The sequence below is a fragment of the Apiospora kogelbergensis genome, assembly GCF_038363985.1.
Source record: "Apiospora kogelbergensis strain CBS 113332 chromosome Unknown utg000008l_segment0_segment0, whole genome shotgun sequence".
Lineage (NCBI taxonomy): Eukaryota > Fungi > Ascomycota > Sordariomycetes > Amphisphaeriales > Apiosporaceae > Apiospora > Apiospora kogelbergensis.
Window position 1 is genome coordinate 1,099,163 of NW_027117425.1, and position 25,784 is coordinate 1,124,946.

The 25,784-nt window shown below is 53.9% G+C and overlaps 9 protein-coding genes across 9 annotated transcripts; 3 read left to right on the forward strand and 6 right to left on the reverse strand.

Annotated features, from left to right (window-relative positions):
* Positions 1 to 1,468: 1,468 nt before the first annotated feature.
* Positions 1,469 to 3,452, forward strand: PG998_012324 (uncharacterized protein; the record flags this gene model as incomplete). Its single annotated transcript, XM_066879140.1, has 3 exons — positions 1,469 to 1,933; positions 1,989 to 2,329; positions 2,480 to 3,452. The coding sequence occupies 3 exons, from the start codon at positions 1,469 to 1,471 to the stop codon at positions 3,450 to 3,452; spliced, it is 1,779 nt and encodes a 592-aa protein (XP_066725524.1).
* An 897-nt stretch (positions 3,453 to 4,349) lies between these two features.
* On the reverse strand, positions 4,350 to 5,439 carry PG998_012325 (uncharacterized protein; the record flags this gene model as incomplete). Its single annotated transcript, XM_066879141.1, has 6 exons — positions 4,350 to 4,568; positions 4,627 to 4,763; positions 4,820 to 4,868; positions 4,923 to 5,043; positions 5,097 to 5,205; positions 5,277 to 5,439. The coding sequence occupies 6 exons, from the start codon at positions 5,437 to 5,439 to the stop codon at positions 4,350 to 4,352; spliced, it is 798 nt and encodes a 265-aa protein (XP_066725525.1).
* Positions 5,440 to 6,375: 936 nt separating this feature from the next.
* Positions 6,376 to 6,951, reverse strand: PG998_012326 (uncharacterized protein; the record flags this gene model as incomplete). Its single annotated transcript, XM_066879142.1, has 2 exons — positions 6,376 to 6,400; positions 6,449 to 6,951. 2 exons carry the CDS (start codon positions 6,949 to 6,951, stop codon positions 6,376 to 6,378), a joined length of 528 nt encoding a protein of 175 aa, XP_066725526.1.
* A 1,295-nt stretch (positions 6,952 to 8,246) lies between these two features.
* On the reverse strand, positions 8,247 to 9,876 carry PG998_012327 (cellobiose dehydrogenase; the record flags this gene model as incomplete). Its single annotated transcript, XM_066879143.1, has 6 exons — positions 8,247 to 8,339; positions 8,365 to 8,608; positions 8,663 to 8,865; positions 8,920 to 9,169; positions 9,208 to 9,742; positions 9,837 to 9,876. 6 exons carry the CDS (start codon positions 9,874 to 9,876, stop codon positions 8,247 to 8,249), a joined length of 1,365 nt encoding a protein of 454 aa, XP_066725527.1.
* Positions 9,877 to 10,769: 893 nt separating this feature from the next.
* Positions 10,770 to 11,762, reverse strand: PG998_012328 (phosphoinositide-specific phospholipase c-like phosphodiesterases superfamily; the record flags this gene model as incomplete). The annotated part of the gene is made up of 3 exons (XM_066879144.1): positions 10,770 to 10,832; positions 10,897 to 11,192; positions 11,252 to 11,762. The coding sequence occupies 3 exons, from the start codon at positions 11,760 to 11,762 to the stop codon at positions 10,770 to 10,772; spliced, it is 870 nt and encodes a 289-aa protein (XP_066725528.1).
* A 1,428-nt stretch (positions 11,763 to 13,190) lies between these two features.
* On the reverse strand, positions 13,191 to 14,650 carry PG998_012329 (uncharacterized protein; the record flags this gene model as incomplete). Its single annotated transcript, XM_066879145.1, has 2 exons — positions 13,191 to 13,859; positions 13,985 to 14,650. 2 exons carry the CDS (start codon positions 14,648 to 14,650, stop codon positions 13,191 to 13,193), a joined length of 1,335 nt encoding a protein of 444 aa, XP_066725529.1.
* A 2,264-nt stretch (positions 14,651 to 16,914) lies between these two features.
* Positions 16,915 to 18,522, reverse strand: PG998_012330 (Clr5 domain-containing protein; the record flags this gene model as incomplete). Its single annotated transcript, XM_066879146.1, has 3 exons — positions 16,915 to 18,040; positions 18,094 to 18,267; positions 18,350 to 18,522. The coding sequence occupies 3 exons, from the start codon at positions 18,520 to 18,522 to the stop codon at positions 16,915 to 16,917; spliced, it is 1,473 nt and encodes a 490-aa protein (XP_066725530.1).
* Positions 18,523 to 21,237: 2,715 nt separating this feature from the next.
* On the forward strand, positions 21,238 to 22,931 carry PG998_012331 (uncharacterized protein; the record flags this gene model as incomplete). Its single annotated transcript, XM_066879147.1, has 2 exons — positions 21,238 to 21,454; positions 21,520 to 22,931. 2 exons carry the CDS (start codon positions 21,238 to 21,240, stop codon positions 22,929 to 22,931), a joined length of 1,629 nt encoding a protein of 542 aa, XP_066725531.1.
* Positions 22,932 to 23,443: 512 nt separating this feature from the next.
* Positions 23,444 to 25,233, forward strand: PG998_012332 (FAD dependent oxidoreductase; the record flags this gene model as incomplete). Its single annotated transcript, XM_066879148.1, has 3 exons — positions 23,444 to 23,710; positions 23,774 to 23,956; positions 24,085 to 25,233. The coding sequence occupies 3 exons, from the start codon at positions 23,444 to 23,446 to the stop codon at positions 25,231 to 25,233; spliced, it is 1,599 nt and encodes a 532-aa protein (XP_066725532.1).
* Positions 25,234 to 25,784: the final 551 nt, after the last annotated feature.

Consider the following 25,784-nt stretch of genomic DNA (forward strand, 5'->3'; position numbering starts at 1 on the left):
AACTTGGTGCCCAGTCTGAAGGGACTCCGAAGCGTTTTACGGAGCTCGTCGATAATCGTCAAGACTTTTCTCTATCTCGGCTTCGTCCAGCTTTACTCCGGCCATCTTTTCTTCCTCATTCGGCTGCCAGACGCTATCGCGTTTGAAGGGCAGGTTTGGGGCTAATAGTCCGGCACAGTTCCAGGAACGATGAGCTCATCTCCCGATACTATATAACCATCGACGCTTCTTCCAAGGGATCTGGACCACAGCAGAACCAATGCATTGGGACCAGTATGTGAATCAGTTGCACATCTATCGAATTATGAGTGTGACTCGGTACCCATGACGGCCGCCACTGGAGATTTGTGATTGGGTATTCCTCCACGTACGACACCGTTTCAAGTCGGGGGAATTTCACTGAGAAGGGGTGACACGACCGAGGTAGAGATGGATGTGGCACTTACATCGATCGAATAGCTAGATGTAAAAGGGGTCGACACCGGCTAGCAAAGACGGCTTGAGAAACCCGATACAGCGCACACCTTGTCTCGAGGGTCTTTAATCGAAACTGAATGGGTATTCAAGAACAGGTCCTGGGTATAACAAACTCGGGTCGATCTCGTATCTTTCAAGCTAAATCCGGGGCCCTTTTCGACTTTGCCAGACATATCTTCAACGCTGCTGGCAATATGTGGTTCCGAGACACGATCCTCTGGGATTTGTGCCGCCCTCAACTGAAAGACTTTCTGGATATTTGGTTTCGCCTACCATATAATTCTTGAATTCTGCAGGCAGGCGTTTCCTGGCCCGGCACGCCTGCATTTCAATACCATGCGGCATGCCCTTGCCCAGCTGCGCCATGAATCAACACCTCTGGTATTTACGGCGTATTTGCACAACATGTCTGGGTACCCGCCATGGATTCAGGCAAACCTTTTCAGGTCTGTCGCATCTGACCTGAGCTATACTATCATTTCTTACGCTGCCAAGTAGGTAGAATGGTCTTGGCTTTGAGCGTGGGCGTCTGTAGAATGATGGAAGCCGATTTACATGATAACTCGGCGAACATTCAAGAAAAGTTACGATTACCCAAGTCCGGGGCGATGACAACCATTGAAAGGATTCATGAGACGGCCATACAGGTTCAAGGAATCATACGTGGTGGTGTTCTTATTTCGTCATCGGTGGCTGGGCTTTCGCTTGGGTGCGTGTTTTCGGCTCCAGCTACCCCGGGATCGTCCAATCCACCCCCGCAGTCTTATTCAATTCCGTCTTGGATCCTACGTATATTGGGGTACGGTTACATCCAGGCACTGACAGGCACCGGATCGGAGACCAGGAATGGAATAGGTGAGGAGAGTGCAGCACCATAAGCCTGAAGAAACAAGATGCCATCGTAACTGTCCGCAGTACAAAAGATGGAGCTGTCCACCACTTACTTGTCTTTACCGCCAAATGCAGGCAAACCACCCCTCTTTCGCCCATCATGACTAAACTCGGAGGCCTTTTCATCGCGCTCGCAGCCGCAACTCATGCTGCAGCACAAGAAACCGCATCTATCCAGATCCCTCCAGGCGACGCCGTCAAGACCCGGCCGCTCGTTCGCGATGTCTTCGGCTACTCGATTGAGCCCATCTGGGTGAACGCCTACACCGACACTCCGCTGGCGGCCAAGCTTCTGAGCGCCATCGGCGCCGTCACGGGCAAGCCGCCGCCAATACGCGTGGGCGGCAACACGGCTGACCAGACGTACCAGCACGACACGCTGCCCAACGGCCGCGACTGGGACGCCATCCGCGGCGAGCTGTCGACGGTCCAGCAATTCAACGTCACGCCGGCCTGGTACGGGGCCTGGGCCGACTACTTCCCGCGGGGCACGGATCTGATCTACTCGCTGAACTTCCGGGCCAACGAGTCCGGCTGGGCCAACGCCGTCGCGCAGGCCGAGGCCGTGCATGCCGCGCTGGGGGAGCGGGCGGCTTCGCATGTTCGAGCTCGGAAACGAGATCGACCACTTCATCAACAAGCACTGGCGCGCCGCCGACTGGGGCGTCGACATGTACATCGACCAGTTCCGCAACCTGACGGGCCAGATCGTGGCCGCCGACTGGTACCAGAAGCTGCCCGAGGACCAGAGGCCCAAGTTCCAGGCCGGCGTATTTGCGGATCCGCCTTGGGTCCCCGACCAGCACGATGAGATCGACGACTTCTCCATCGAGAACTTGACTACCCTCGCGACTGACCGTAGCAAGGCTGGCGGCATCGTAGAGCGGGAGCAGGATAAGGCCATCATCGGCAGCTACGCCATGCACCTATACCCGCAGTCGACGTGCGACACTGCAAGATGGTAAGTTTACTACTATATCTTGCCCCTTTTCATTGGAGTTTCTCTATAGTGTGCAATTCGCGGCTCATCGTAGAGTTACCTCCTTTCTGCCCTTTGGGACACGCATACTTTACTCTTGATAATTTCAGTACTAAAATCAAGAACCGCCAGGCACCGCATGAGACTAGACCTGCTGTCCGACCACCTGGTCCTGTGGCAAAACGTGTCCCAATACGCGCCCCAAGTGGCGGCCGCCGACCGAGCCGGCGCCCCGCTCATCATGGGCGAGACCAACTCGGTCAGCTGCAGTGGCAAAAGCGGCATCAGCGACACCTTCGGCGCCGCGCTATGGACCGTCGACTACGTGCTGCTAGGTGCGTCCGTGGGCCTTGAGAAGACGTACTTCCACCTCGGCGCCCAGAGCGAGTACAGCGCCTTCACCCCGCAGGGCTACACGCTGAAGAATGAGACGCTGGACTCGGGCATCCGTCCGAACTGGTATAGCCACTACTTTGTCGCCAAGGTGGTCCGCCCCCTAGGCTCGGCGGGCAACAGAAACAGAGGAAACGCTTCGCTGCCCGAGTACCAGATCGCGGCGCTGGGGGGTCCCGACGTCAACACAAGCTCGCTTAGTGGCTACGCCCTGTACGACGGCGGCGAGAGGAAGGACAAGCCGCGCCGCCTCGACAAGCTCGTCTTCCTCGACATGGGCGTCTGGAACGGCACCGAGGGGCTCAGCAACCCGTCCACCCTGTCGGCGACGGACGGCACCATGTTCAGCGAGGGCGCGCGGCCGAACCGGACCCTGCACCTCGCGACTTCTTGGTGCGCCGGCCGCAACGCCACCGTGACGCGGCTCTTGGGTCCTGGCACCAATGCCAAGAGCAACGTCACGGTTTCGGGGGCTACTTTCGACCCGGAGTCCGGCGACCTGAAGAAGAACGGGGTGACGGGGGAAACCGCAAAGGTAGGCGAGGACGGCGCTGTTACGATCACCATGCGACGGGCCGAGGCGGTGTTGTTGGAGATGGAGGACACGAGGCCTTGTGGTAAGGCCGCGTCTGCTGCTGCCGGGACCGCTTTACGTGTTGATGGAATACTTGTTTCCGTCATATCTGTGGCGGGGCTTCTCATATCATTGTGATGAAATACACTAACTGGATACATAAGTATGCTTATTGTGGCTGTCTAGTATTTCACCGGTGACGAAGCTATTGTTTCAATTAGTATGTAGTAATATACGTCTCAGAGATAGCCAAATGCGATTAGTATAGAACGTTCAATCATTCACTTCACTTTGTGTGTATAACAACTGTCCTGGCAGGTTTTGCAGGCGGTGTTATATAATAAGCAGCACTGTCGCCATCATCAAGGGATCATAGATAGAACATCGCACAATACTATCTACCACATATTCAGTGACACGACTGAATAAAACAACAATGCCTAATTCACTCAGCAACATCTCGACTAATAAAAGAGAGCCCAAATGATGCATACGTCAGTAAAAAGATCATTCCTATCATGGATACCCGAACCAACCACCCTGTCTCCAGCAGATGGTCGCCGCTGGCCGGTTGGTGACAGTCGTCTCCGTTGTTTGTCTAAAGAGGTGGAAGTTCATTCTCACGTCAGTTTCGATCGGATATCTTGAGAGGAAGAAGGTCTAATTGGTTACTTACCCTACTATAACCGTGCCCGTCACATGCGACGTGCTGTACGTAACGGTCGTCAAAGTGATGGTGGAATACGGCCGAGTAATTGTGACAGTCGATCCAGGTCCGCCAGGCCCTCCACAGACGGTGCTAGGTACAGGGGTACTGCAGCAGTAATGTCAGCAATTAATCGCTAGTGATAGTGGTGAAGCACGACCAGGCCGGGTAGTCTTGTCAGCAGAGTGTGCGCCACTTACATTGTAGCTGTGTTCGTGCTAATCGAAGTCTCCGTTGTGGTAGCTGCAGGCAATGTCGTGACGCTGGTGAGCGTGACGGTGTACGTCGTTTCAGTGACTGTGATAGTCGTGGCCGCCAGTGGGGCGAAGTTAGTGACCTTCGGCTCCGGCGCCTTGGTCTGAAGCGGTGCGTCGGGTACGGTGGTCGCGTCTGGCTGCTTGGCATTGGCCGTCGCCGGCGCCCACGGGGGGCCACTTGGCTGTCGTGGTCTTAGACGTGGGGAAGTGGCAGTACGCCGACCGCGTAATGGTCGTGAACTGCGAGCTTGTTACAGTCTTGTCCGTCTCGGTCCTTACGACGGTGGATGTCTGCATCATAATATTTTAGTGGTGGACTCCAGTAGCTTCTGAGTGTCCAATCTCCTACCTTGATCACAGTCGGTGGTGTTGGGGTGATGGTGATGGTATATGTAGGCTTGTTACATGGCGTGGTGATGGTTTGCGGCGGCAAGATCAAAGTTTGGGTAATGGTTCTGGTCGCGATGACGGCTGTGTAGATGTGAGCTTCCGCAGTGTCATAATTCCATCTTCACCCCTGAGATAACTGGGGCTAAACTTACTGATAGCGACAGGCGTGCTTGTGATCCCAACTGTGATTGTCGGTGTGGCCTAGACGGTACTTGGTTAGACCCGACTTGGTCCGATTTGATCAACTATACTCACGGTGATCACTACGGTCTCCGGTTTCCCAACAGTAAGATTGATGACTCGCTGGACAGCTATCTGGCGCCCGGACAGGATAATCCTCCATTGACCGGTCCACATCTGCGAGTAGGGGATTCCGCTGCCCACCAATCAGTAAATAAGCTAATTGCTCTCATGACGGTAGGTTCCTACCAAGTTGAAGTAACTGCAGTTCCCTCGGGCGTAGTCAAGATAGACGAGCACACGTATGAGTTCTCGTTCGAGTCCCTCAGCACCGGCGTAATGGATTCATCCGAGCAGCCTAGTCATCAAAACACGTCAACAGTCCAGTCCAGCCTCGAAGCGCTCGATCACATATTGGAAACTACGAACCCTGAAATATGGTCGAGAAGCTGAAGTTTTCATTCGAGGACCCATCGATGTTATACGAGCCTCCATTGGCAAAGTCGACACCATAACTAACACAATCGGCAGCGACCCTCAAAGTAACGAGAGCCGCGATGAGCCAAAGACGATGGAGCAGAGTTGCAGCCATTGTGATAAGACCGACCACACGCTTGGAAGGTGTAAAGGAGAAAATCACAACCTCTTTGAGAAGTGCCTTCGAAGCTTGATCTTGGTAGGGTGTCGGGAAGCGTCCCTACTTGTAGAGTTCGGCATCGTCACCGATCACGCGGTTCGGACCATCCACCCACTGGCGAGCTCACTTAAACCAGGGCGACCATTTCCAAGAATAGTAGCAATTAACAAGCGAGAGTAGATGAGATAGGTAGCATTGCAGGAGTCGCTTGAAGGCGGGTTCCCAGTCCTTAGCATCTTGGGTGGTGGGAGTACTATAGAGCCATATTGCAGTGGGTGAGATTCTATATTGATTTGCAATTCAGCCTGAGCTCAGGTCGCCTTGAAGCGGCGGAACGTTACCCAACCAGAACCGGTCGCGACCGAGTCTGCATCAGCTTGGAAGTTTTGATTGGAGATGCAGAGCTGTTGGGACGCATGGAACTGCAGTCCAGCAGTGATTCCAAGCACGAGGGCTCATAACTTGAGATAAACACACGAGAAACGTGATCGGGCCAGGCCACCGTAGCGAGAACGCAGCGCTATGTTGATGCAGTGTAATTCAATATTGACTCTGAAGAAGTAACAGCTCCGTTCACAGCTAATGTAACGTTTGTCCAGACCGTTCTTTCTTCTCATCTGCCAAGATGGGTAAACACATCGTCCCCAGCTACTGGGTTGTGGGCTCGTAGGTCCGGGATTGCGTTCGGGAACTCGAAGGTCATCGTATCGTGCTCTATTGCTCTTGATTTCTCTCTCTCACCTTCCTTTTATTGACGGTTTTCGGCAAGCTCGGTCACCATGCACCCTCGAAAAGCGATCGTGTTGTCAGCGACAATATCACAGGGGCTGACATGGCTGCGAAAAACAAGCGATTACGCCAGCTACTCGCATTGTGTAGCATCGCTCTGTATTAACCCTGCATCTCGAAGACACGGCTATGTCGACTTTCTGGGGAGGGGAATGCATCACCAGCCCCCATTGACCTTGGACTGAGAGCTCCCAGCTCACTGACGCTGGCGTTGAGCACTGTAGACTCCCGCGCGGCGTCGACGGCATCGAGCTCTGATTTGGGTGCATCGCGGGGTTGCGCCGCCGTCGCCGTACCATCGAGCTCCGGTTTTCCCTCCCATGGATCTTGTTGCTGCTGCACGGCCGAATAAGCCTCGGGCTCGGGTGTTCTCTTCTTGCGACGTCTAAAGAGTAAGAAGATGCCGAATACGATGCTCAATACCACCACCGAAGACCCCACTGCTGTTCCCGCAATTGCCCCTTTGGAAAGGCCTGTTTGCGACTCGCTGTCTCCATTGGCTGGCGTGTCGCCGGAGAATCCTTGCTCACCTCCTGTACCTTCTACCTTGGCTGTCAATTGCAGTGGGAAGACCTTGTGGAAGACAGTTGCTGCATGCTGTGGTTCCTCGCTCGTAATCGTGGCAACCCACGTATATATTTCTTCTCCGTTGTTTGTATACGGAGGGTCATACGTCATCCAAATAGCGGTGCTTGTTGATAGAGGACTTTGGCATAAGCGCTGCGGTGCTTCCGTGTCGAAAGGACGACCCGTAGTGGTCGCGCAAGACCAACCGCCGGGCAACACCAGGCTTGGGAGAAAGGAGCACCTTCGTGGGTGAGTGTTGTGGTGCAAGCCGTGGTCCACCCCGACAGGCAGGCGGTTCCTGGGTAGGCAAGAGTCGAGCGACTTCCCTCATCAGGCTGTCTTTTGCCTGGGTAGTAGATCAAATCGCCCATGTTCGGGAATATGGTGAAGTAGCCGCTGGGATAACATTCTTCTCGGTGAATTAATTTTGTTCCAAACCCGCCCCCAGTCTGGACGCCCTGACAAACATTTTGCCACAGGGCACCGGAACTCTTGACATAGGCGTAATAGGCGAGGTACGGACAATACACCGAAAGCCGACATGGGTCACCCGGGCCATCGAATGAGAATGGCGTTATTTGTGGTGGCAATCCATTGGCAGTCGTGGTTGGTGCTTCCGTGACCAAGGCCGACATTCTCACTTGAAGCTAGAGAAGAAGGACGGACATGCGGTTGAGAGCAAAAGCGAAGCACGAGAAGGCAGGATGTAGCAGACTGGGAGCCTCTCAAGGCGAGGAGGAAGAACGAAAGTCACGGCTAACATAGAATTCAAATGCTCGAATAACCATCCCTGTGTTGCGCTTCCACCATTGAACTACTGGTCTGGGGGCGGTTGGCGGTTTTGAATTTATTGGGCATTTCGACAAATCTGCACCTTCCCGCTGCTCGACAACCGTTGCAGCAAACATGCCTTCCCGTCTCCAATGACGATCAGGGTAGCTGCGTTGCAAGGAGCCATGGACAACAAAATTGAAGGGGCGAGGGCGTCTCAATTGGTGAAATTATATGATTGGTCATTTGAGTGATGGATATGACGATGTGACCAACGCCGTTTTCAAGCAGCTGAGGAATGACACTTCGTAAGCCTCAACCAAGAGAGGGTTCAGTGGTGAAGTCGCAGAGAGAAATCAGAAGAGGCAGGTAAACTCGTCGACGAGGTGTGAGCGTCGCATACATATGCAGCGGGCAGCCTTTGTATCACATAAAACTACTGTAGATAGAGCCTGATTGAACCCGTAACCTTCCTGAACGCCCCCGAGAACCCATGTCGTGGTTGGCAGCATTCTGCTGCCCCTTCACCTATCGTGTCTGCATGCGACCATGATGTAACCAACGAAAAAGGCATGCGACATTATTTCCGTCCGTTCTTATCTCGTTCTCTCCGTCTTCTCCCGAGTTACACATATTCACGTGTCGCCTGCTGCGGCCCCAAAGGTGCCGCCCCGCTCCCAATATGCACCTGATAGCCCGGCGTCGCCCCTGCGGCACTCCTGATAGCCCTGTGGCACCCGCCGGCTGCGAGACCTGGGGAGGTCTGCTGAAATTCGGGTTCGGCTGGTAGCTGGCTTGCTGCTGCGTCTCGGCCGTCTGGCGCCAGGGCTCCAGGTCGAAGCCGGTGCCGTGCTTGGGGTCGTTCTTGTCCCGGCTGTTCCAGCGCTTGGAGATGAAGTGCTTGGAGACAAGGATGACCGCAATCACGGGGAAGACGAAGATGATAAGCCCTCCGAGGACGAGGTTCCAGTAGCTGCTTTGCGCGAGATTGAAGCCCCTGAAATCGAAATCGGTTAGTACTGGCAATGACGCGGCAATGGGATTGACTTACAAGAAACCGTTGATGACCCCCAGCAAGATGATCAGTCGGCCGAGCCAAACGTGAATTGAACCCATTGTGACCGGCCCGATCTTTTTCGGCTCCTGCGTTTTCTGGTATATGCGATGGTGGAAGAAGCCCAAGGCGAACTGACCCAAGACGAAGATGAAAATGAAGATGCCGATGACCTGATGAGCGCTGCTGAAGTTTTTGGACTGCAACGAGTGTTAGTAAGTCGTTACATTGAAGAAACCGTCTGTGAAACTTACCCTATTGTACAGCTTGCTGATATGTGCCCCGAGCCCGAAGCCAATGATAACCAGCAGGCCCCCGAACCCCTGGTTGATAGCATGCCAACGCACCCAGTTGCCCAACCGCAACACCAACGTGCCGAAGGGGAACAATCCCACGAACACGAAGACCATGATGACGGCGTGCGCGGTTCCGGCCCGGTCCGTTTTTCCCTCGACCTGGAGTCGCTCCTCCGTACCGACTCGGCCGGGGTTCTTGCCATCCTGGCTGATGGCGGGCACGCCGGCAGGTCCCGTCGCGCGCACCATGTCCATCGTAAACGTGCCGTAGCTGTAGTGCAGCTTGAGGGGGCGTCTTTGTCGTCGTTCTTGATGGTGCCCCTGCCCAGGGGGCCCGTGGCGTAGAGGAAGCTTTGGAATTTGCTCTTGACGTCGATCGTCTTGTTCTTGCCACCACCACTACTCCAAGACCGGCAGTTGGTGCACTTTCCATTGAACAGGTACGCCGAGGATCCGTTGAAGAGCCCCGTCCCGGGCAGTGTTTGGATCTGGATATCTGGCGTGAACACGGGCTCGGTGTGGCCCGACGCGAGCCGCGGCGAGACGGTCACGTTCTGTCCGTCCTTGGCGGCGTAGATGACAAGCATGAGCGCGCCGGCCATCTGGTTGGAGCCGAGGCCGATGGCGCCCCAGGCGCGTTGCGAGGGTAGCATGATGGAGAAGTAGAGGTCCGTCGCCGAGTTGTTGGGGACGTTGAGGGCGAAGGCGATGTCGTCGTTCCCGCTGACGAAGACGGACGCCGCCGTGTCGTTGCTGCTCTGTGGTCCTGCCACAGCCTGGGCTAGAGAGCCTATAGTAAAACATATTGCTATACAGGACATTCTATATTAGCAAGGGAACGCCATCAAGGGATGCGTGAGGAAGGGTCTACTTACACGATAGCAACGCTTTATTAAAAATTTGAGTAAACCGCATCTTGACTAGAGTGTGAGGGCAGACCTCTTTTGAAAACAGAAAAAGATAGAAAAAGAAGATATGAAATAGCCAATACGACACGCCCACTCAAGCCAGGAGATGGATTCGAAATGTAGGGGAACCAACAAAATCAGCAAAAAGGAGAAGATGGTTCGTCGAGCAATTATAAATAACTACCGATACCAACAGAAACTGCCATACTTAGTTCCCAGGATTGGCAATCTTTATATTCTCTATTCTTCAACATGGACAAGTAGGCAAAAGCCCCCCGGAAAGTGTGCCGCTCCTTGCAGCCGCCGAGCATCGAGTGGTGCGTGTTCCCCGGGCGGCAATTGGGCCACTCGCCGAGACGAGAGTCGCTGTGGGCACAAAGGCTAAATTGGCAGGCCCAAAATATCACCTGGATCGTGATTGGCCGCTGGCGTGGGCAACCGCCGGCCCCCTGTCCACCTGCCCCGGAAAACTTCAATGCAACCATCGCTGCCGTGAGAACGATTGGATATGCGTAATACTTACTTTATTGAAGATAATTATAGCCAGCAGTGGGTTTGCATTCGGCATCCTATCCGATGCTGAAGATTGGACTTGTGCTTCAAAGGCGGCTTCCATTAGCGGCCGCTAGTTTCAAGATAATACATGCAACGCTTTCTTTTTCGTCGGCTGACTGGCGATAGTCGCTCCCAGATATTCCGGCCACCGGGGGCTGCAAAGAACGAGGTGCCAGGATTTTGTTCTACAACGGTAAGTGTAGCTTCGCCTACTTTCGACCCACCAAAGGATACTGGCCACACGCTTGAAAGAGTCGAGTAGAACACATTGCTAAATTATATTTTATAGAAATTATGACCACTATTACACTATTACACTATTACACTAATAAGAATGACACCCTCCTATCCGAGGTTGTTCAAAGTGTTCTGTGCCTTCATCGCGTCTCCTATGCTAACAAAATCGAGCTGCGGCCAGTCAGTTGGTCCCAGGTCAGAACCAAAAGCATGCAGCAGAGGGGCATTGACTTACAAGAACCACGTTCGGAGTTCGTTGGTACTGGCTATAACATAAGTCTGACTGCGCCAGAATCGACGTCATCGAATTGGTGTTCCCGGCGTGTCCCAAGTCTGGAATCAACACGCCTGGGAATATTTCGATGTCGAGGAAGTGGTTGACAATATACATGCGTCCATCGGGTGATGCGGCCTGTGGGCGATCCAATGTGCATTGCGCAAAGTTGCTGTCGGTCGTGTCGAAGGGTGTTTCAAAGTAGTACTTGAATTCGTCCAGGATCCACGGCACCTTGGACGTGTCGGCATGGTAATCTGCCTCGCAGTCAGAATCCGTACCTAGTGGCTCAATTTAATTGGAACGACCGACTCACCCATGAACACAACCAACCGCTTCTTGTTGGACACCATGCTGCCCAGTGTAGGCCACTCGCTCAAAGTCAGGTCTGCGCCGGGTGTATAAGCGTAGGTATCCAGGCCGGCGGCCTTGAACGCATCGGCGAACTTGTTGATATCGATTCCATCTCCATTGGTGAGGAGTAGCGTAACGACTTCGTTGGGGTTGCCATCCATCCACTTCTTAACATCGCTCAAGTAGTTCTGGAGTGGGCCGGCATCCAGGAGAATACATGATGTGTGGCAAAGTTCGATGGCGCCGTCCTTGTCGTGAGTCTGGGCCGTGAGATAGCGAACGCCGCCGCTCAGTTGGTCGGTGACAGACTGCAATTGGTTGTCCGCGGGCAATATTCCAACAAAGGAAGAGTCGTGTGCGCCGACGAAAGTCACGTTGCTGTAAATCCGATCGCAGAGTTCGGTGTGACCATTGCAGTCGAGAGCAAGGGCCACCGACGCGAAGGTTGCTGCCAACACAGCAAGGAAGCGCATAATCAAGACTCTGAATCTGGCAGGTGTCAACGGGTTGGAGAACAAGTTCTGTCTTGTGGGCCAGAAAGAGAGAGGCAGTCTGCAGTTTGTGAGAATAAAGCGGTGCGAATTTATATAGGAGCAGCAGACAGTCCTTTCTGTCGCTGATGAGTTGACTATATATCACTTGGTCATGACTTTCGGAGTCGATGCATACCTTCGCCGTCGAAGAAAAGGGCCGAGTCCAGCTGGCCACAGGCAATATTCAATACCATGGGCGCATGAATGGAGCAGGCGCGCCATAAACCAGTAGTTGATATAGAACCAGGAACATGGTTCAGATGGCGCACGAGTAACGGGAATGGGGTTACTGGATGAGACGGGGTCTCGCCGTTCAAGCAGTCGACAAGGGGTGGCGCCGGGTTTGCCTACACCCTCCTACCACCGAAGCCATCGGATGCCTCACTACCACCTAACACACCTCCATTGGACCACTTGGTGTCTGGACAGAGAGTGGCAATGTTCGTGGGCATGTCCGCTGCAGTAATTGGTTCACGAACAGGCGGGATGAGTTGCATGAGGAAGAAAAGATGCATGGGATCGCCTGTTCCTGGGAGCCGATCACATTGCCCCACTTGGGATTAGGACATGGCAGCAGCAGCAGCAGCAGCAGCAGCAACAGCACCTTCCGCTAATGGAGAAACGATACCGGTTGAAGAAGACATGTTTTCTCAAGCCTCTCCCTGCCTTCTGCGTTTGGGAAATGCTCGTATTGGCTTCCCCAAAGTTGGAAGTTCAGATACGTTGAGCCGATTTGGTTACAACCAGAAAGCTTGTTGGCTTCGAACGAACTTAAGAATAAGTCTGCAAGTCGGCGAGCGGTGGCAAGAGATACGATGCCCTTATTGCGCGCAGACTTCTTTCGAAAGAGTGACTGGGTCTGTTTCGCATGCGCAAGCTTTCCAACTGAAACGCTGCACGCTGGCCAGTCAGCTGCCATATTTGCCAAAATGCCACCTGCCTCCCCCATCGGAACCCCCTGTAGGTTAGGTCTTAGTGCGGGGGGATTTTGGGTGTCTGTGCCACAAAAAGAAGATCGACCTCCTACCGATCCCCATTTGGGTATTCGAGTATTCCATAGCGCCACCCTATATATCCCCCTGACTGGCTGCAAGTGACGTGGTGAGGCTTGTGAGGTGCTTGCATTCAATACCTGCATCCAAGTCGGTGGTGATCAAAATTCATGACTGACCCTTTCGGATGTGCGGCAAGTATTGCATGAAGCCAGTCGCGTACTATGGATGTATTCAATACCACTTCTTTCAAGCTATGCTAGCTGTCTTGTTCGTGTCCCGTGTAGATTGCACCGCTGGGAAAAGGTGCCCGGATCATGAGTCACTGACGCGGCCGGATTTTCAGGACGCCAGAACGCTGTCCACGTATAACCTCCTACGTCTTTTCCCCCGGGAACAGCTCCGTATTCTTCCGCCAGGCCACCCCGATTCCCATCGCCGCAACCCATGACAGCACCGCGAGGAACAAGCAAAGACGCAGCCACTCCGCGTCGGAGCCGAAGCCGAGCACGTCCGCCGCCAGCGGGCCCAGGAACATGCCCAGCGCCCAGGCGGTGCTGTTGCCGGCCAAGAGGACCCCGCTCGTGAGCCAAGTGAGGCCCCAGCTACCGTCAAGGCGACGGCGGCAGGGGGACTCGTCATGGTCATAGCCGTCATCATCATCACCACAGGAGCGACGAAGAAACCGCCCCGCTAGGAGCTCGTCGCCCTTCTGTGCGAACGTCGACTGGGTCGTCGTATGCGCTGCCGTCGATATCGCGACGCAGAGTCCGACGGCAAACAGATCGATCATGAACAGCACCTCCCTCGCCGTCGCCCAGAGACTGCTGCTACCGGTGGTGGTATTGAGCGTGAGGAGTCCCAACGCGACGAGCAGGACCCCGGCTGCGGTGAAGGTGTACAGACTCAGGCGCCGTGGGCCGTACCGGGCGGTGTGGCGCCCGACCCAGGGGCAGACGACGGCGGGCGAGAGGAGGGCGAAGATAGCGGCGCCGCCTAGGGTGGAGTCCCAGGAAAAGTGGTGGAAGACGTACAGTGGGATTGTCTGCTTTGCCCCAGCCAGCACAGAAGCCGGCGAGTTGTCAGTGAGTTTGATCCAATCGCTGTATTCACTCACAGATGTCTGGGATATGAGATAAATGCGGCGACACGCCAGGTGGCGGTACTTACGGCTTCTAGTGCGCAGCGCACTATTCCCGTCACGGTGGTAAACGCTACGCTTAGTATCGCGTTCGATCTGATGTCCTTGAGAATTGCCACGGCTTTGGCGCCATCATCATGATCGGCGTCATCCTCGGAAACACAATTCTCAACTGCGGTCTTTCCAAGGGCCTTTCCGTCGTCGTCTTGAAGGAGTTCCACCGTTCTTCTGCTCCGGCTCGACGTAGATGAACGTGACCCATCATCCTCATCGTGCAGCCACTGCCTTTCTTCCTTATCAGAAACATGTCCATACTTGCTATTGTCGTCTCTCTCTTTTCTCATATTCATCGGTTCTCCCTTCTTCGGTTCACGGATCAGCAATCTCAAGATCATGTCGACGGCGATGATGCCCTCCGTCGCCCCAAAGACCGCCCAATGGCCGACGTATTGATACAGCGAGCCTCCCATGAGCGGGCCGACCAGCTCGCCCATCGTCTGCGCCAGCGTCATGTAGCCCATGTAGAATCCGATGGCCTCGGGCGGATCGATGCGGGAGATCAGGAATGCGAGGCCGGAGATGTACAGGGAAGCGCCTGCGGCACCCTGCAGCGCACGCGCTGCCAGGATGTAGCCCGGTGCGGGCCCGAGGAAGAAGAATAGGGTCGAAGCGAGCAGCACGACGTTGCCGATCATGAACAGGCGGCTCTTATATCTGCATCGGTCGGTGTAGTAGGCCGCGACCCCTCGAATGGGAGGACGGAGTTAGCTGTGTGTACATCTCCTGGGACCGGCGAAAGGGGAGAGGAACCTACATGTGGATAGTAGCGATGCGATCCCATACATCGCCAATGATAGGGATGTCCATCTTTCGACTGGGAGAGGCTCAGTAAACATGCCAGTCCTGCATTTTCTTGAGGTCATTCTTTCTCACCTTCGGTATCCGGTGTAGCGAGTCGTTTCTCAAAGAGCTGGGGCAAGAAAGGCACGATCTGTTTCCAATGTCGAGATGCTAATTAGATCGCTAAAACAGTAGGATTATATGCACTGCAGCGACGTACGAGGGTATAGACTGCGCCATCCTGGTATACTCTTGTCAGTCTGGGTTGCCCAATGATCGTTTCAAAGTTGCAGGTCAAGATCTTACGGTGAACAGAGCGAACGCCACACTGATCGCAACTAGGCGACGTGAAGATTTTGTCATGGTCCTCACGCAGTTCAGGTCGGTTATGGCGTCAATATCGTGCTTATCTTGACGTATGTCGAGTTGATATGGTCAGATTACCTTGCCCCTACAATCTCGATCCAGCACCATGAGCGTTGGCCATTTTATAGGAATCACTGCGACAAGAAATGCAGATATGTCTTCTTAAAGTTCGAGGGTTGACCGAGCAGCCTCTACCGCTTTCGCATCCTGCGGTTGTCAAGCACGAATCAGGAAGCTTCCCGGCCGTGATATAGTTATTCGCATTTCTTCTTCGAGAAAGCTGCTGGCCAACGGAGCCAACATATGTATGTTTGCCAACAAACAAGCAAACAAACACATCGTACATGAACCTTAGATGTGAGGATCGTATAGTTCTATGTCAGGCTTGAGGAGTAAACTGTTACATGAACGAATAACAATGTGCTTGCTTCGGAATAGTGCTGATTGGTTATCTAGACCATGTTGGTGATTATTTATGATTTCGGTAAAGCGCAAGGGTCGACTCCAGCAATATGCTAATCCGTCAGTTCGAATATCGCAAGTGCAACTTTTGGATTGAAGGGTCTAAAGAGTCTTGTTGTGGAAGTGCGCAAAGATGTAAAGTCCATTGGCATGGGGCGGCCATCGCTCCGAAGGATCTGTGAAGGTATTCAGTATCCGGGTAAGTCGTCTACCCCAAAGCAAACAATGCAAAATGTGTTCATTGACGCCACCAATAAACACGTATCTGGACGATCCCCGACTTTTGATGGAAATGGTGTGTTGCATTCTGCGGTAGCCGAGGTTGCGCTGAACCCCCCCCCATGACATGGTTGTTTGACGCCACCAACTAAACGCAATAGCTGCATGAAGCGACACATCATTCGAGTCATCGCAAGGCCTTCTTGTGTCTTGTTTCTAATAGTATGTGCCTAGAATGACCATTGTCATACAAGAAGGTTTTAGGGCAGGGGCGGAGGGGAGCAGGCAAGCTGGCAAAGTACCGGGCCAAGGGCACTTCCATTGATTGCCACAGTATATTTTGCAGAAAATCGACGTCACGCTGATCGCCGCCTGGATTTGTGCAGCATGATTCGAATTGCAATTGATTCCCGTTGACTCTACCTTGCCATCGGATGCGAGGTAGGTCACGACTAAAGATAGAGGGATCTTTCTTCGCTACCACTTCACTCTATCTCCGGTTTGGAGCAAACATGGTTACCATATGATCGTGGGTCTGAACATAAGCATGTTGGCTCTGGAAGTGCATTCCACTCCTCATGATCTGATCGCAACCCAACTGTTGATCTGGGCCTTCTCCTATCTTCACTACAACCCGTGCCCATTGCCTTCTCCATGGCCCTGAGATGACGCTTATAGATCTTGCTTGCATACTTAGGTAGAATACTGCGTAAGAGACGGTACGTAGGCGCGTAAGACCGCCGGCGGAAGGGAGCAGACAGTTCATGCCCTCTTACGAGAAACCACCAGATATTGGGCTTCTCACTCAACGGCTACTACTCTGCTGGGGCTTTTAGAGCGGGTTGGTGGTTAAAGGTGATTGGAGGCTGCGATTGAAACAGCCGGGAGACGGTTTTCTGTGCGTAAGAGAAGGTGATACGGTAAGGACATGGATCAGTACTCGAATAGGTATCCTGGGTACCTTCGGGTTGATCCCCTTGGTTGCGATAATCAGCAATTGTAGAGCGTTTCTCCTGTTATGTCGCATTAAACCTTGCAAGGCATACTCGTGTAAGCCTCCAGAGCAAGAATCTTATTCCGTAGACATTTCTTCTATGTCCTCTTGCTTGATGATTCGAGCCATGACCCAGGAATCTTTATACTCTTCCACGATTTTCACCAGCAACGCAGTATCATTTGTAGCTGATGTAGTCTCGAGCTTAAGGGTGTTCTCCTTCAGCCAGTATAGTGCGCTCGTTGTCGTTGAGTGGCTTAGGCCTGCGGTCGTCTTGACGATGTTGTAGTATTCCAAGAAATAAGGTTGTGCCTCCTTGTATCGTTGCAGACCGTAGAAGATCTTCCCCTTTGCCATCACCCAGACCGAGTATAGGACGGCGTACTTTTGAGAGTGATTCGGGTCGGACTCCCACCATAACCCAATCTCCTGGAGCAACTGATCTGCTTCGAAGAATCTGCAATTATCCGACAGGAAAAACACCAGTTGCATCTGGACCGCCCGGAAGTCTGGAGCCAGTGATTCCATTTCGGCAAGGGAGGGTGCGCTGATCATATCGTTGCTCATTTTCGTAAGCGTCTTCTCGAAGATGGCTTCGACCTCGGATAAGGGGAAGGCGCCCTGCTTGTGGAGTAAGCGAGAGTGGTTGCATTGCAGATACATCACAATCCAGTTCGATTGCTGCAAGTGCGCCGCAACACTGTCAAAGTAGGCCTTCATTACAGTGCTGGCCGCTCGTCGCGCCTCGTCTGGTTCCATCTCATTGTACTTCAGCCAGAATCGCGTAAGGGGGTGCGTTTTGCCGTTCTTTATGGTGCTCAAGCCAAGGAGAAACCGACTGAATACCTTGGCGAGTTCCGGGCCGATGGTCAGTAGCTTGAAGAAGGCCACATGAGCTACGGCCAAGCTTTCGGGGCTTTCTTGGCGCAAAAGAGATACGAATAGGTCGAAGCAATAATTCAGGTTCTGGAAATTCGCAGCGGAATCGCGGTCTTGAGCCACATTGTCGGCAGCAACCCATAATCTTTGCAGCCAAGTGCACGGCTGTGAGTCCCAGTTGTAAGGGGTCATATCGTTAGAGGAAAAGTTGAAAGTCGCTGACTGAAAGGCCACTGTAGAGTAATCCGAGATGGCACGTAGAGCCGCTTCAGCCATGCGATGTATGTTCGGGGGGTTATGGTGGTTGCCATCGGGGTCGGCGATGCTGAGCGAACAACACTCCAGCCATCGGATCCGTCATCGGAAACCGAAGACGACTTAACGACACGGAGGTTCTCTTTCAGCATCTTCGAGCCGATCTTGCGGCCGCGAATCTCTAGTGGGACAGAAATCTCTCCGTGTTTGGCCTGACGAATGATTTCCCTGGTTTCGCTGACTTTGAGGTTCTTCTTCAGGCCCCATTCCCGGGTGCGTGCCTTGTACATTTTGGGCCTGTATCTTGACGAGTAAGTAAAAGGGATGCTGGGTCGGGCCCGACCGTCCCAGGGGGTGCGTGGCTTAGCCCTCTACCTACGTTGCATTGAACCCGTGATCTCGACTCATGATCTCGACCACCTCCCTTAGCGGTCGGTTCTCGTCCCAGAACAGGCGGGTGATGGTTTCTCTATGCGACTCCCATTCTTGCGCGCTGGCCCAGGCCTTAGGGCTCATAGATGGTGGCTTGGTCTTGCTGGAACCGGGTGTCATGATGCACTCTGTCATAAGCAATAAGTTGTGCCAGAAAGATAGAACTGCCAGCTGATTGACCCAGGTTTTGCTTCGCGTTCTGGAGTAACAGAGAGGCTCATCGGCCCAGGTGATCGGCGTGCGACTGGTTTTCTCTCCCAAGTCCGGACTCGAACAAATGTGTTATTGATGTCTTTGCGACGATGGTGCCTTGAATGTATCATAATAGACATCGGCACTGGTTTGACGGACTCCCCAGCTACGAGCCAATAGGGGATGAACTGGAAATTTAGTTTTCGATGGCAGGAATAAGAAAAGTGAGGCTTCAAACGACTCGGATCTGGAGTCTTTCCGGTGCATACACGGGCTTTCGCAGGCAATGCAACCCCCAGTCACGCTCGCTCGGCAGGCTTCCGGTCAATAGTAGGGGACCGTGGGGGCGGGACAGCTAAACACCAGCACTTGATGACAGCTGCGATGATTGATGAATTTGTCTTCGGAAATCGCGGTGGCCTGGCAGCTCGAGAATTTGTTAATCGGTTGGTCGCAGAAGGGGCAGGTAGTGGATTCTTGACGAAGTCGGTGTGGCGTCCCTGCTATGTTATCTCGTCGAATTCTTACCTCAATCCAAGGGCAGGGCAGCACTGAGTGCTTTTTGTTCAGTCGCTCCGTACCCCTGTTCTCTCCCGGGACCCCCCCATGCTCTGTCCGCATCCCCAACCCTACTGTCGTCCCAATCCAGTCTGGCATGGCGTTATTGATGTCTCGGTAGTTGCGTTGCCTATGCACGCGCTGCTGACACGTAATTCGAGGGTTATCCTCGCTTGGTGAATACATCCAGCGGCGTTTAAGTTCTCGTAAGTGCGCAGGCACTGCTGATCCTAGTAGACGTAGTAGACGTGTCAGTCTAACAGATGAAGTGGCTATGGTCAATAGTAGAGCCCCTTACCACCTGCATACGGTAGGTTTGAGGGTCTGGACTTGTGGCATGTCAGGCAAGCTGCACCCTGCAAACACAAGTCACCGGGGAAGCCGGTCCCCTTGTGTAACTGCTTTCCTGCTCTCCAGTCAGCGCGCGCCACAAGCTCGGCATGGACCGTGATGCGGCCATACCCAGGGACCTCTCAGCCAATAAATGCACACGATAAGTCCGCCTGAGATCATTTTCAACGTCAAACCCCGAGTCATGGTTTACTCTGTAGGTCGTACTTGGATGCTCCCCAGTCTGGATACGATAGGCCAGTGATGTGCCTCCGGTTGGCTAGCCATCCAAATCCTTTGATCCGGCAGAGAGGGTGTAGAAGATATGATGACGATTACTCGTATAGCGCTAGGTGGTGACTTACTAGCAGCAGATGGCTACGGAATCGCCCATCTACTGACTGGATCTCATCAAACTTCGCGTTTCGAAGCCAGGCCATGATTGGTTTCGTAGCCAAAGGTAGGTCCAGATCCGGCTACTATTAGTCGTTTCAAGGAATCGAGGCGGGAGCTAAGGAATGAAAAGGGGTTTGCCTCGAATACTAGCAGAATATCGGCTTGGCGTAAGTACGAAAGCTAAAAAGGACGGAGTCATGGGGGAACCAGCCACATCGAGGGCATTGTTAGCAATCAACACCAACACCGCAACACATCAAACGCGACCGTAAATATCACGACTACCACACCTGAACCTAGGCTTGTTAGAAGTATGAGCAAATTGACAGGCACTGTGGTCATGCTACATGAACTGTAGCTTGGGTGTGAACGGTCCCAGCGGCCCTCCGGCCTCGCCATCATTGGCCCGCCGAACCCTGGACGCATACTTGACGGTCTTGTGGAAGACCTTACTATTTTGTTCTTTCACACCCGAAGGCGGCGACAACAGAGCATACGACTAGATATGTATATGTAGGTGGCCCCATCCATTCTGCAATCATGGATGAAAAGAAAGTTGCGAGCGTAAGTTGGTGCCTCCGGAGCACTTGCAGTCCGATTCACGCTCCGATTGATATTGGTGCGGGGTAACTGAAATCCCATGATCCTTCCAGTCGCAATATCGCAGTGCCCAAACTGCTAGGAGCTGTCAGGGTTGCCCAAACACGCGAATAGGTCATTGGGGTGTCTTTCACCGACTTTGACACCATTTCCAAGCTCAACCCCCTAGCCATTACCACATGTGTACACAAAGTCTGCTCACTGGACAAGTATCGGGCTGCTCCAGTCACCAGTGTCGGGTCTCGGGTCTCAGCTCCATCGCCAGGAGCTATGGCCAGCGTAACTACCGGCGGGCTAGGCGGGGCAGCTTGGTGATGTCACTAGCCCGTCACTTGCGGGAGCTATCAGTGAAGACCTGGCCATTCAGAAGCTCTAGATTACGCGTAGATGTTGAGGACTGGTCAATTGCCCAGCTACACGGCTTACAGAGACAGCCATGGACCTTGTCAAACACGCAACTTACAGCTACATAACGTCTCTGCCTATCAATTCATTTGCCAAAAGAAGCAAACGGCCATTCCCGACGTATTAGCCTTCCCACTGCTGTATCTATCGCATGATTGATTGATTTGACAAAGCGGAGAAGCTTCTGCTGTCTTTCTTCTTCTCTCCCTCATAAACGTCTCCCTCTCCACCTTCATGAATTCTGCAAGATTATCACTCTTGCGGTCAGTAATTGCGCGAGCTACTGTGAAGCCCAACACCTTGTTCCCCATTGCCCAGAAGAGTAGATCTACCATCTCATCACAGTTTCGAGCCATGTCCGAATTCAAGCTCAAGGACATCTCCTCGCTATCCCTCCAGCCCGGAGAGAAGCAGGAGGTGGAAGTAGAGGGCATTGAGGGAGGAAAAGTCCTTCTCGCCAACGTTGGCGGCAAGATCCAGGCACTCGGCCCCAAGTGCACCCATTATGGCGCCCCATTGGTGAAGGGCGTCATGACCAAGTCTGGTCGCATTACCTGCCCATGGCATGGAGGTAAGTTCACTCTCAGCAATCAATCTTCCTCTTTCTGCTGCCTAACATCCGATTCCTACGTGTAGCCTGCTTCAACGGCAAGACCGGCGACGTCGAGGATGCCCCCGCTCTAGATGCGCTTCCGGTATTCAAGGTTATCGAGAAGGACGGTGCCGTCTACGTACAAGGTGAAGAGGCCACGATCAAGGCTGGCCGGCGCCAGCCAACCCTCAAGAGTAGCTCCGCCGCCAAGTCCGAGAAGATCGTCGTTGTGGGTGGCGGTAGTGGAGGCCTCGGCCTGGTCCAAGGTCTGCGCGAGAAGGGTTACACCGGAAAGATTACCATGATCACAAACGAGGGCGTGCTTCCCATCGACCGAACTAAGCTATCTAAGGCTCTGATGACCGACCCTTCTAAGCTACAGTGGAGGAACGACGAGTGGTTCAAGACGGGCTCCGTCGAAGTTGTTCAGCAGGAGGTCAGTGGCGTTGACTTCGGATCCAAGGAGATCACCACACAGGCCGGTGGCAAGTTCAGCTATGACAAGCTGGTTTTGGCCACCGGCGGCACCCCGCGGAACCTGCCCCTACAAGGCTTCAAGGTACTCGGCAACATCTTCAAACTCCGAAATATCGAGAATGCCAAGGAGATCAATGGCGCGATTGGCGATAAGGGCAAGAAGATTGTCGTGGTTGGCAGCAGTTTCATCGGTATGGAACTCGCCAACTGCGTAGCTGCTGACAACACCGTCACTGTGATTGGAATGGAGAATACCCCACTCGAGCGTGTTCTCGGAAAGGAGATTGGCGCTGGCCTTCAGAAGAGCCTGGAGGGCAAGGGTGTCAAGTTCTACATGGGCGCCAGCGTCGACAAGGCCGAGCCATCATCTGCAGATCCTTCCAAGGTCGGCGCTGTTGTCTTGAAGGACGGAACCAAACTGGAGGCGGATCTCGTTGTTCTCGGCATTGGTGTGTCGCCCGCTACGGAATATCTGAAGGAGAACAAGGTTGTCCGCCTTGAGGAAGACGGCTCATTGAAGACTGATGAGCAATACTCCGTTGTTGGTCTGAAGGATGTGTACGCAATCGGCGATATCGCGTCCTTCCCTTATACGGGCCCTGGTGGAGAGGGTAAGTACACTCGCATTGAGCATTGGAACGTTGCCCAACAGTCCGGCCGCATTGTGGCAGGTCACATCGTCAACCCCTCGATCAAACCCGAGTTCTTCACGCCCATCTTCTGGTCTGCCCTGGGAGCGCAATTGCGATACTGTGGAAATACCTCCAACGGCTATGATGATCTGATTTTGAATGGTAACCCTGCGGAGGCGAACTTCGTCGCATACTACTGCAAGGGTGAGACGGTTGTCGCCCTGGCCAGCATGGGGCGGGACCCCGTCATGGTCCAAGCCGCCGAGTTGATGAGGCGCGGCAAGATGCCATCCAAGAGTGACATCAAGGGTGGGCTGGATATTCTGAGCTTGGGTTCGCCCGAGTAGAGGGGATGAGTGTTGTTTGCAAATGATGATAGCCTGTGTTTGTGTATTTACATGAGCGTAATAACTTAAGCTAATCAAAATAACATTCAAATTTGTAAATGATCCCGTTACCTTCCGTGGAATCCCTTCTTTGCCTTAGCCTTCTCGTAGGGCATACAATATCTGGTTTGGAATGTATACTTCTATGGTTTATATCATCGGATGAACCGCTGAACTGAGGACTTGGGCTTATCTGACTTGCGGCCAACTCTTGCCGAGTCTATCAGACAAGTCCAGCAGTCGACGTATTGCCTGTTTCCGTCTCCGCAGCTCCACCGCTCCGCAGATCGGCATGCATAATGAACTACCATCGGTCGCAATGCCGATCGATAACCAGACATGGGATGGTTATCAAGTATGTACTTGTGTGCATGTGGATAGGTTACATACACCACATCCATCGTCACCATTGAAACTAAGGGCTGCCATCCGAACACATCTTTCTACCAGCACTACCTTGGAAACCCAAGACCATGGTTCTCAAGCGAATTGCAACACCGGCAGATCCTGCCGATTTGGTCACTGGCGTCACAAGGCCCGACACCTCGGCCGCCCTCAATGTAGACGAATCTATAGGCGTTGGTGAAAAGGAGCCGTGTGAGGGGAAATGGGGCTTTCCGAGGCCCAAGGGGCAGTCGCTATCCTACTGGCTGCAGCAAGTACGCTGCGATGAGCTGCTTGACCACCGCACGACTGAGCAGCTGCCGGAAACGGCTGATACTGTCATCATCGGAAGCGGTGTAAGTTCTAAGATACCCACTCGTGACTTGGTATGTCCGAATACTCATTGGCACTTGGTCTAGATTACGGGATCACTCGTCGCCAAGTTCCACCAAGAGACCTGGCCCGAGAAGAGAGTCGTCGTCCTTGAGGCCCGCGACTTTTGCTCCGGCGCTACGGGGCGAAACGCGGGCCACTGCAAACCGGATCAGTGGAGAGGATTCGGCAAATATGAGGAGCAGTTTGGCACCGAACAGGCTATGAAAGTAGGATTGGTCCATTTTCTACTTTCCCCTTTTATTCTACAAAGAAACCAGCACCATCCTTTCTTTTATTTCCTGTGTGTATGGCGGCCACGATGCATAGCATACACTGCTGCTGACCTGAACCTAAGATCTTACAAAACGAACAAGACACATGGGAAGCCCTAGTAGCCTACGTCCGCCAACACGACGTCGACTGCGACCTCTGGGTGGGCGATACGCTCGACGTGCCCCTGGACATCGAGACGGCCGAGCTGGCCCGGGATGTATTCGAGCGCTACCGGGCGGCGGGCGGGAAAGTCGATCACATAAAGGTGACGACGGAGCCGGAGGAAGCCGTGAATATCACGCGGCTCAAGGACGCGCAAGCATGCTACGCCTGGCCAGCCTCGACACTACAGCCGCGCAAGCTCGCGGCGCACGTCATGCGGGCCAGCTTGGCGAATGCGGGAGGAGGGGTGAATCTGCAGACTTTCACGCCGGTGCGGAGCGTGACTCCTTATGATTTATCTTCTTCTCCTCCTTCTTCGGACGAGAAGCGGGGAAAACACCGCTGGACAGTCCAAACGGACCGCGGCCCCATCGCCTGCGCCAACGTCGTCCACGCTTCCAACGCCTACCTGCCGGCCTACGCCCCCTCGATGCGCGGGCTCATCCGCCCCAAGCCGCACATGTGCAACAAAGTGCTCCCGCCCCTCGCGCTCGCGGGCTCGCGGTCCCTGCGCAACTCGTACGGCGTCCTGCTGCGCGACGGGTCCCTCTTCAGCATCAACCCGCGCCACGGCGCCGACGGCGTCGTCCTGTTCGGCGGGTCCAACCCGGGCCAGCGCCGGCTGGACGAGTGGGTGGCGGCGCAGCCGGCGGCGGACCGGCGGTGCGTCGACGACGGGCTGTCCTCGGCAGGGGCGGCAGAGGACCGTGGCACGGCGGCGGCCAGGCTGGTCACGGATGCGGTGCGCGGGTTCGCCGAGGCTCAGTTCCAGGGTTGGAGCGAGTCGGCGGACCGCGACGGGATGGGACCCGGCGCCGGGTTCGACTACTCGTGGAGCGGCATCATTGGCGTCGCGGCCGATGGAGTGCCGTTCGTGGGCGAGATGCCGGGGTTGGAGGGCCAGTGGGTGTGCGCGGGGCACTGCGGGCACGGTATGGCGAGGATCTTCACGGCAGCGCCGGGGCTCGTCCGGTTGATGGCCGGGGAGCCGTGGGAGACGATTGGGCTGCCGGATGTGTACAGGATTACGCAGGAGAGGTTGCACAGGTTGAGGGATCAAGATAAGTAAAGGAGGCGGGGTTTAGCATCGAGTGGTATTAATCAAGGATATATCCCTGTGTAAGCTACCACTGTGTCCTCCGTTAGTCCGCCCTGTAGAGACGTGGATAGTGCTGGGGATTTCGTTCAAACTCAGGCCTCTTGAATAACGACGTGTGAAAACACAGCAACCATAAACTTAACTTAAGGTATATTAATCTATCCGAGGATCTTCAAAATGAGGATTTTATTATTGATGTGAATTTGATGATAATGCTTCGAGAATCAGTGGGTTGAAACCTGCTGATGCAAGATCAGACGAGTCACGAGTCAAATCGCCAGCGCTCAGACATTTACGTCGACCTCAACAACTCCGTCCATTTGCGATTTCCCACCCTTACAGAACACACTCGTATCATCTAACCACATCAGTGTACATTCCATCAACGAGCCCAATAAGGAACATGATTTCCCTATCAGCGATGTTAGCCTTGGTGGTCTTTTCTCTTGCCTTGTTAGCAACGCCTGCTGCCGCCGCCAATGACGGTCCCTCCTCCACAGACTGCCAGCAAGCATGCGAGG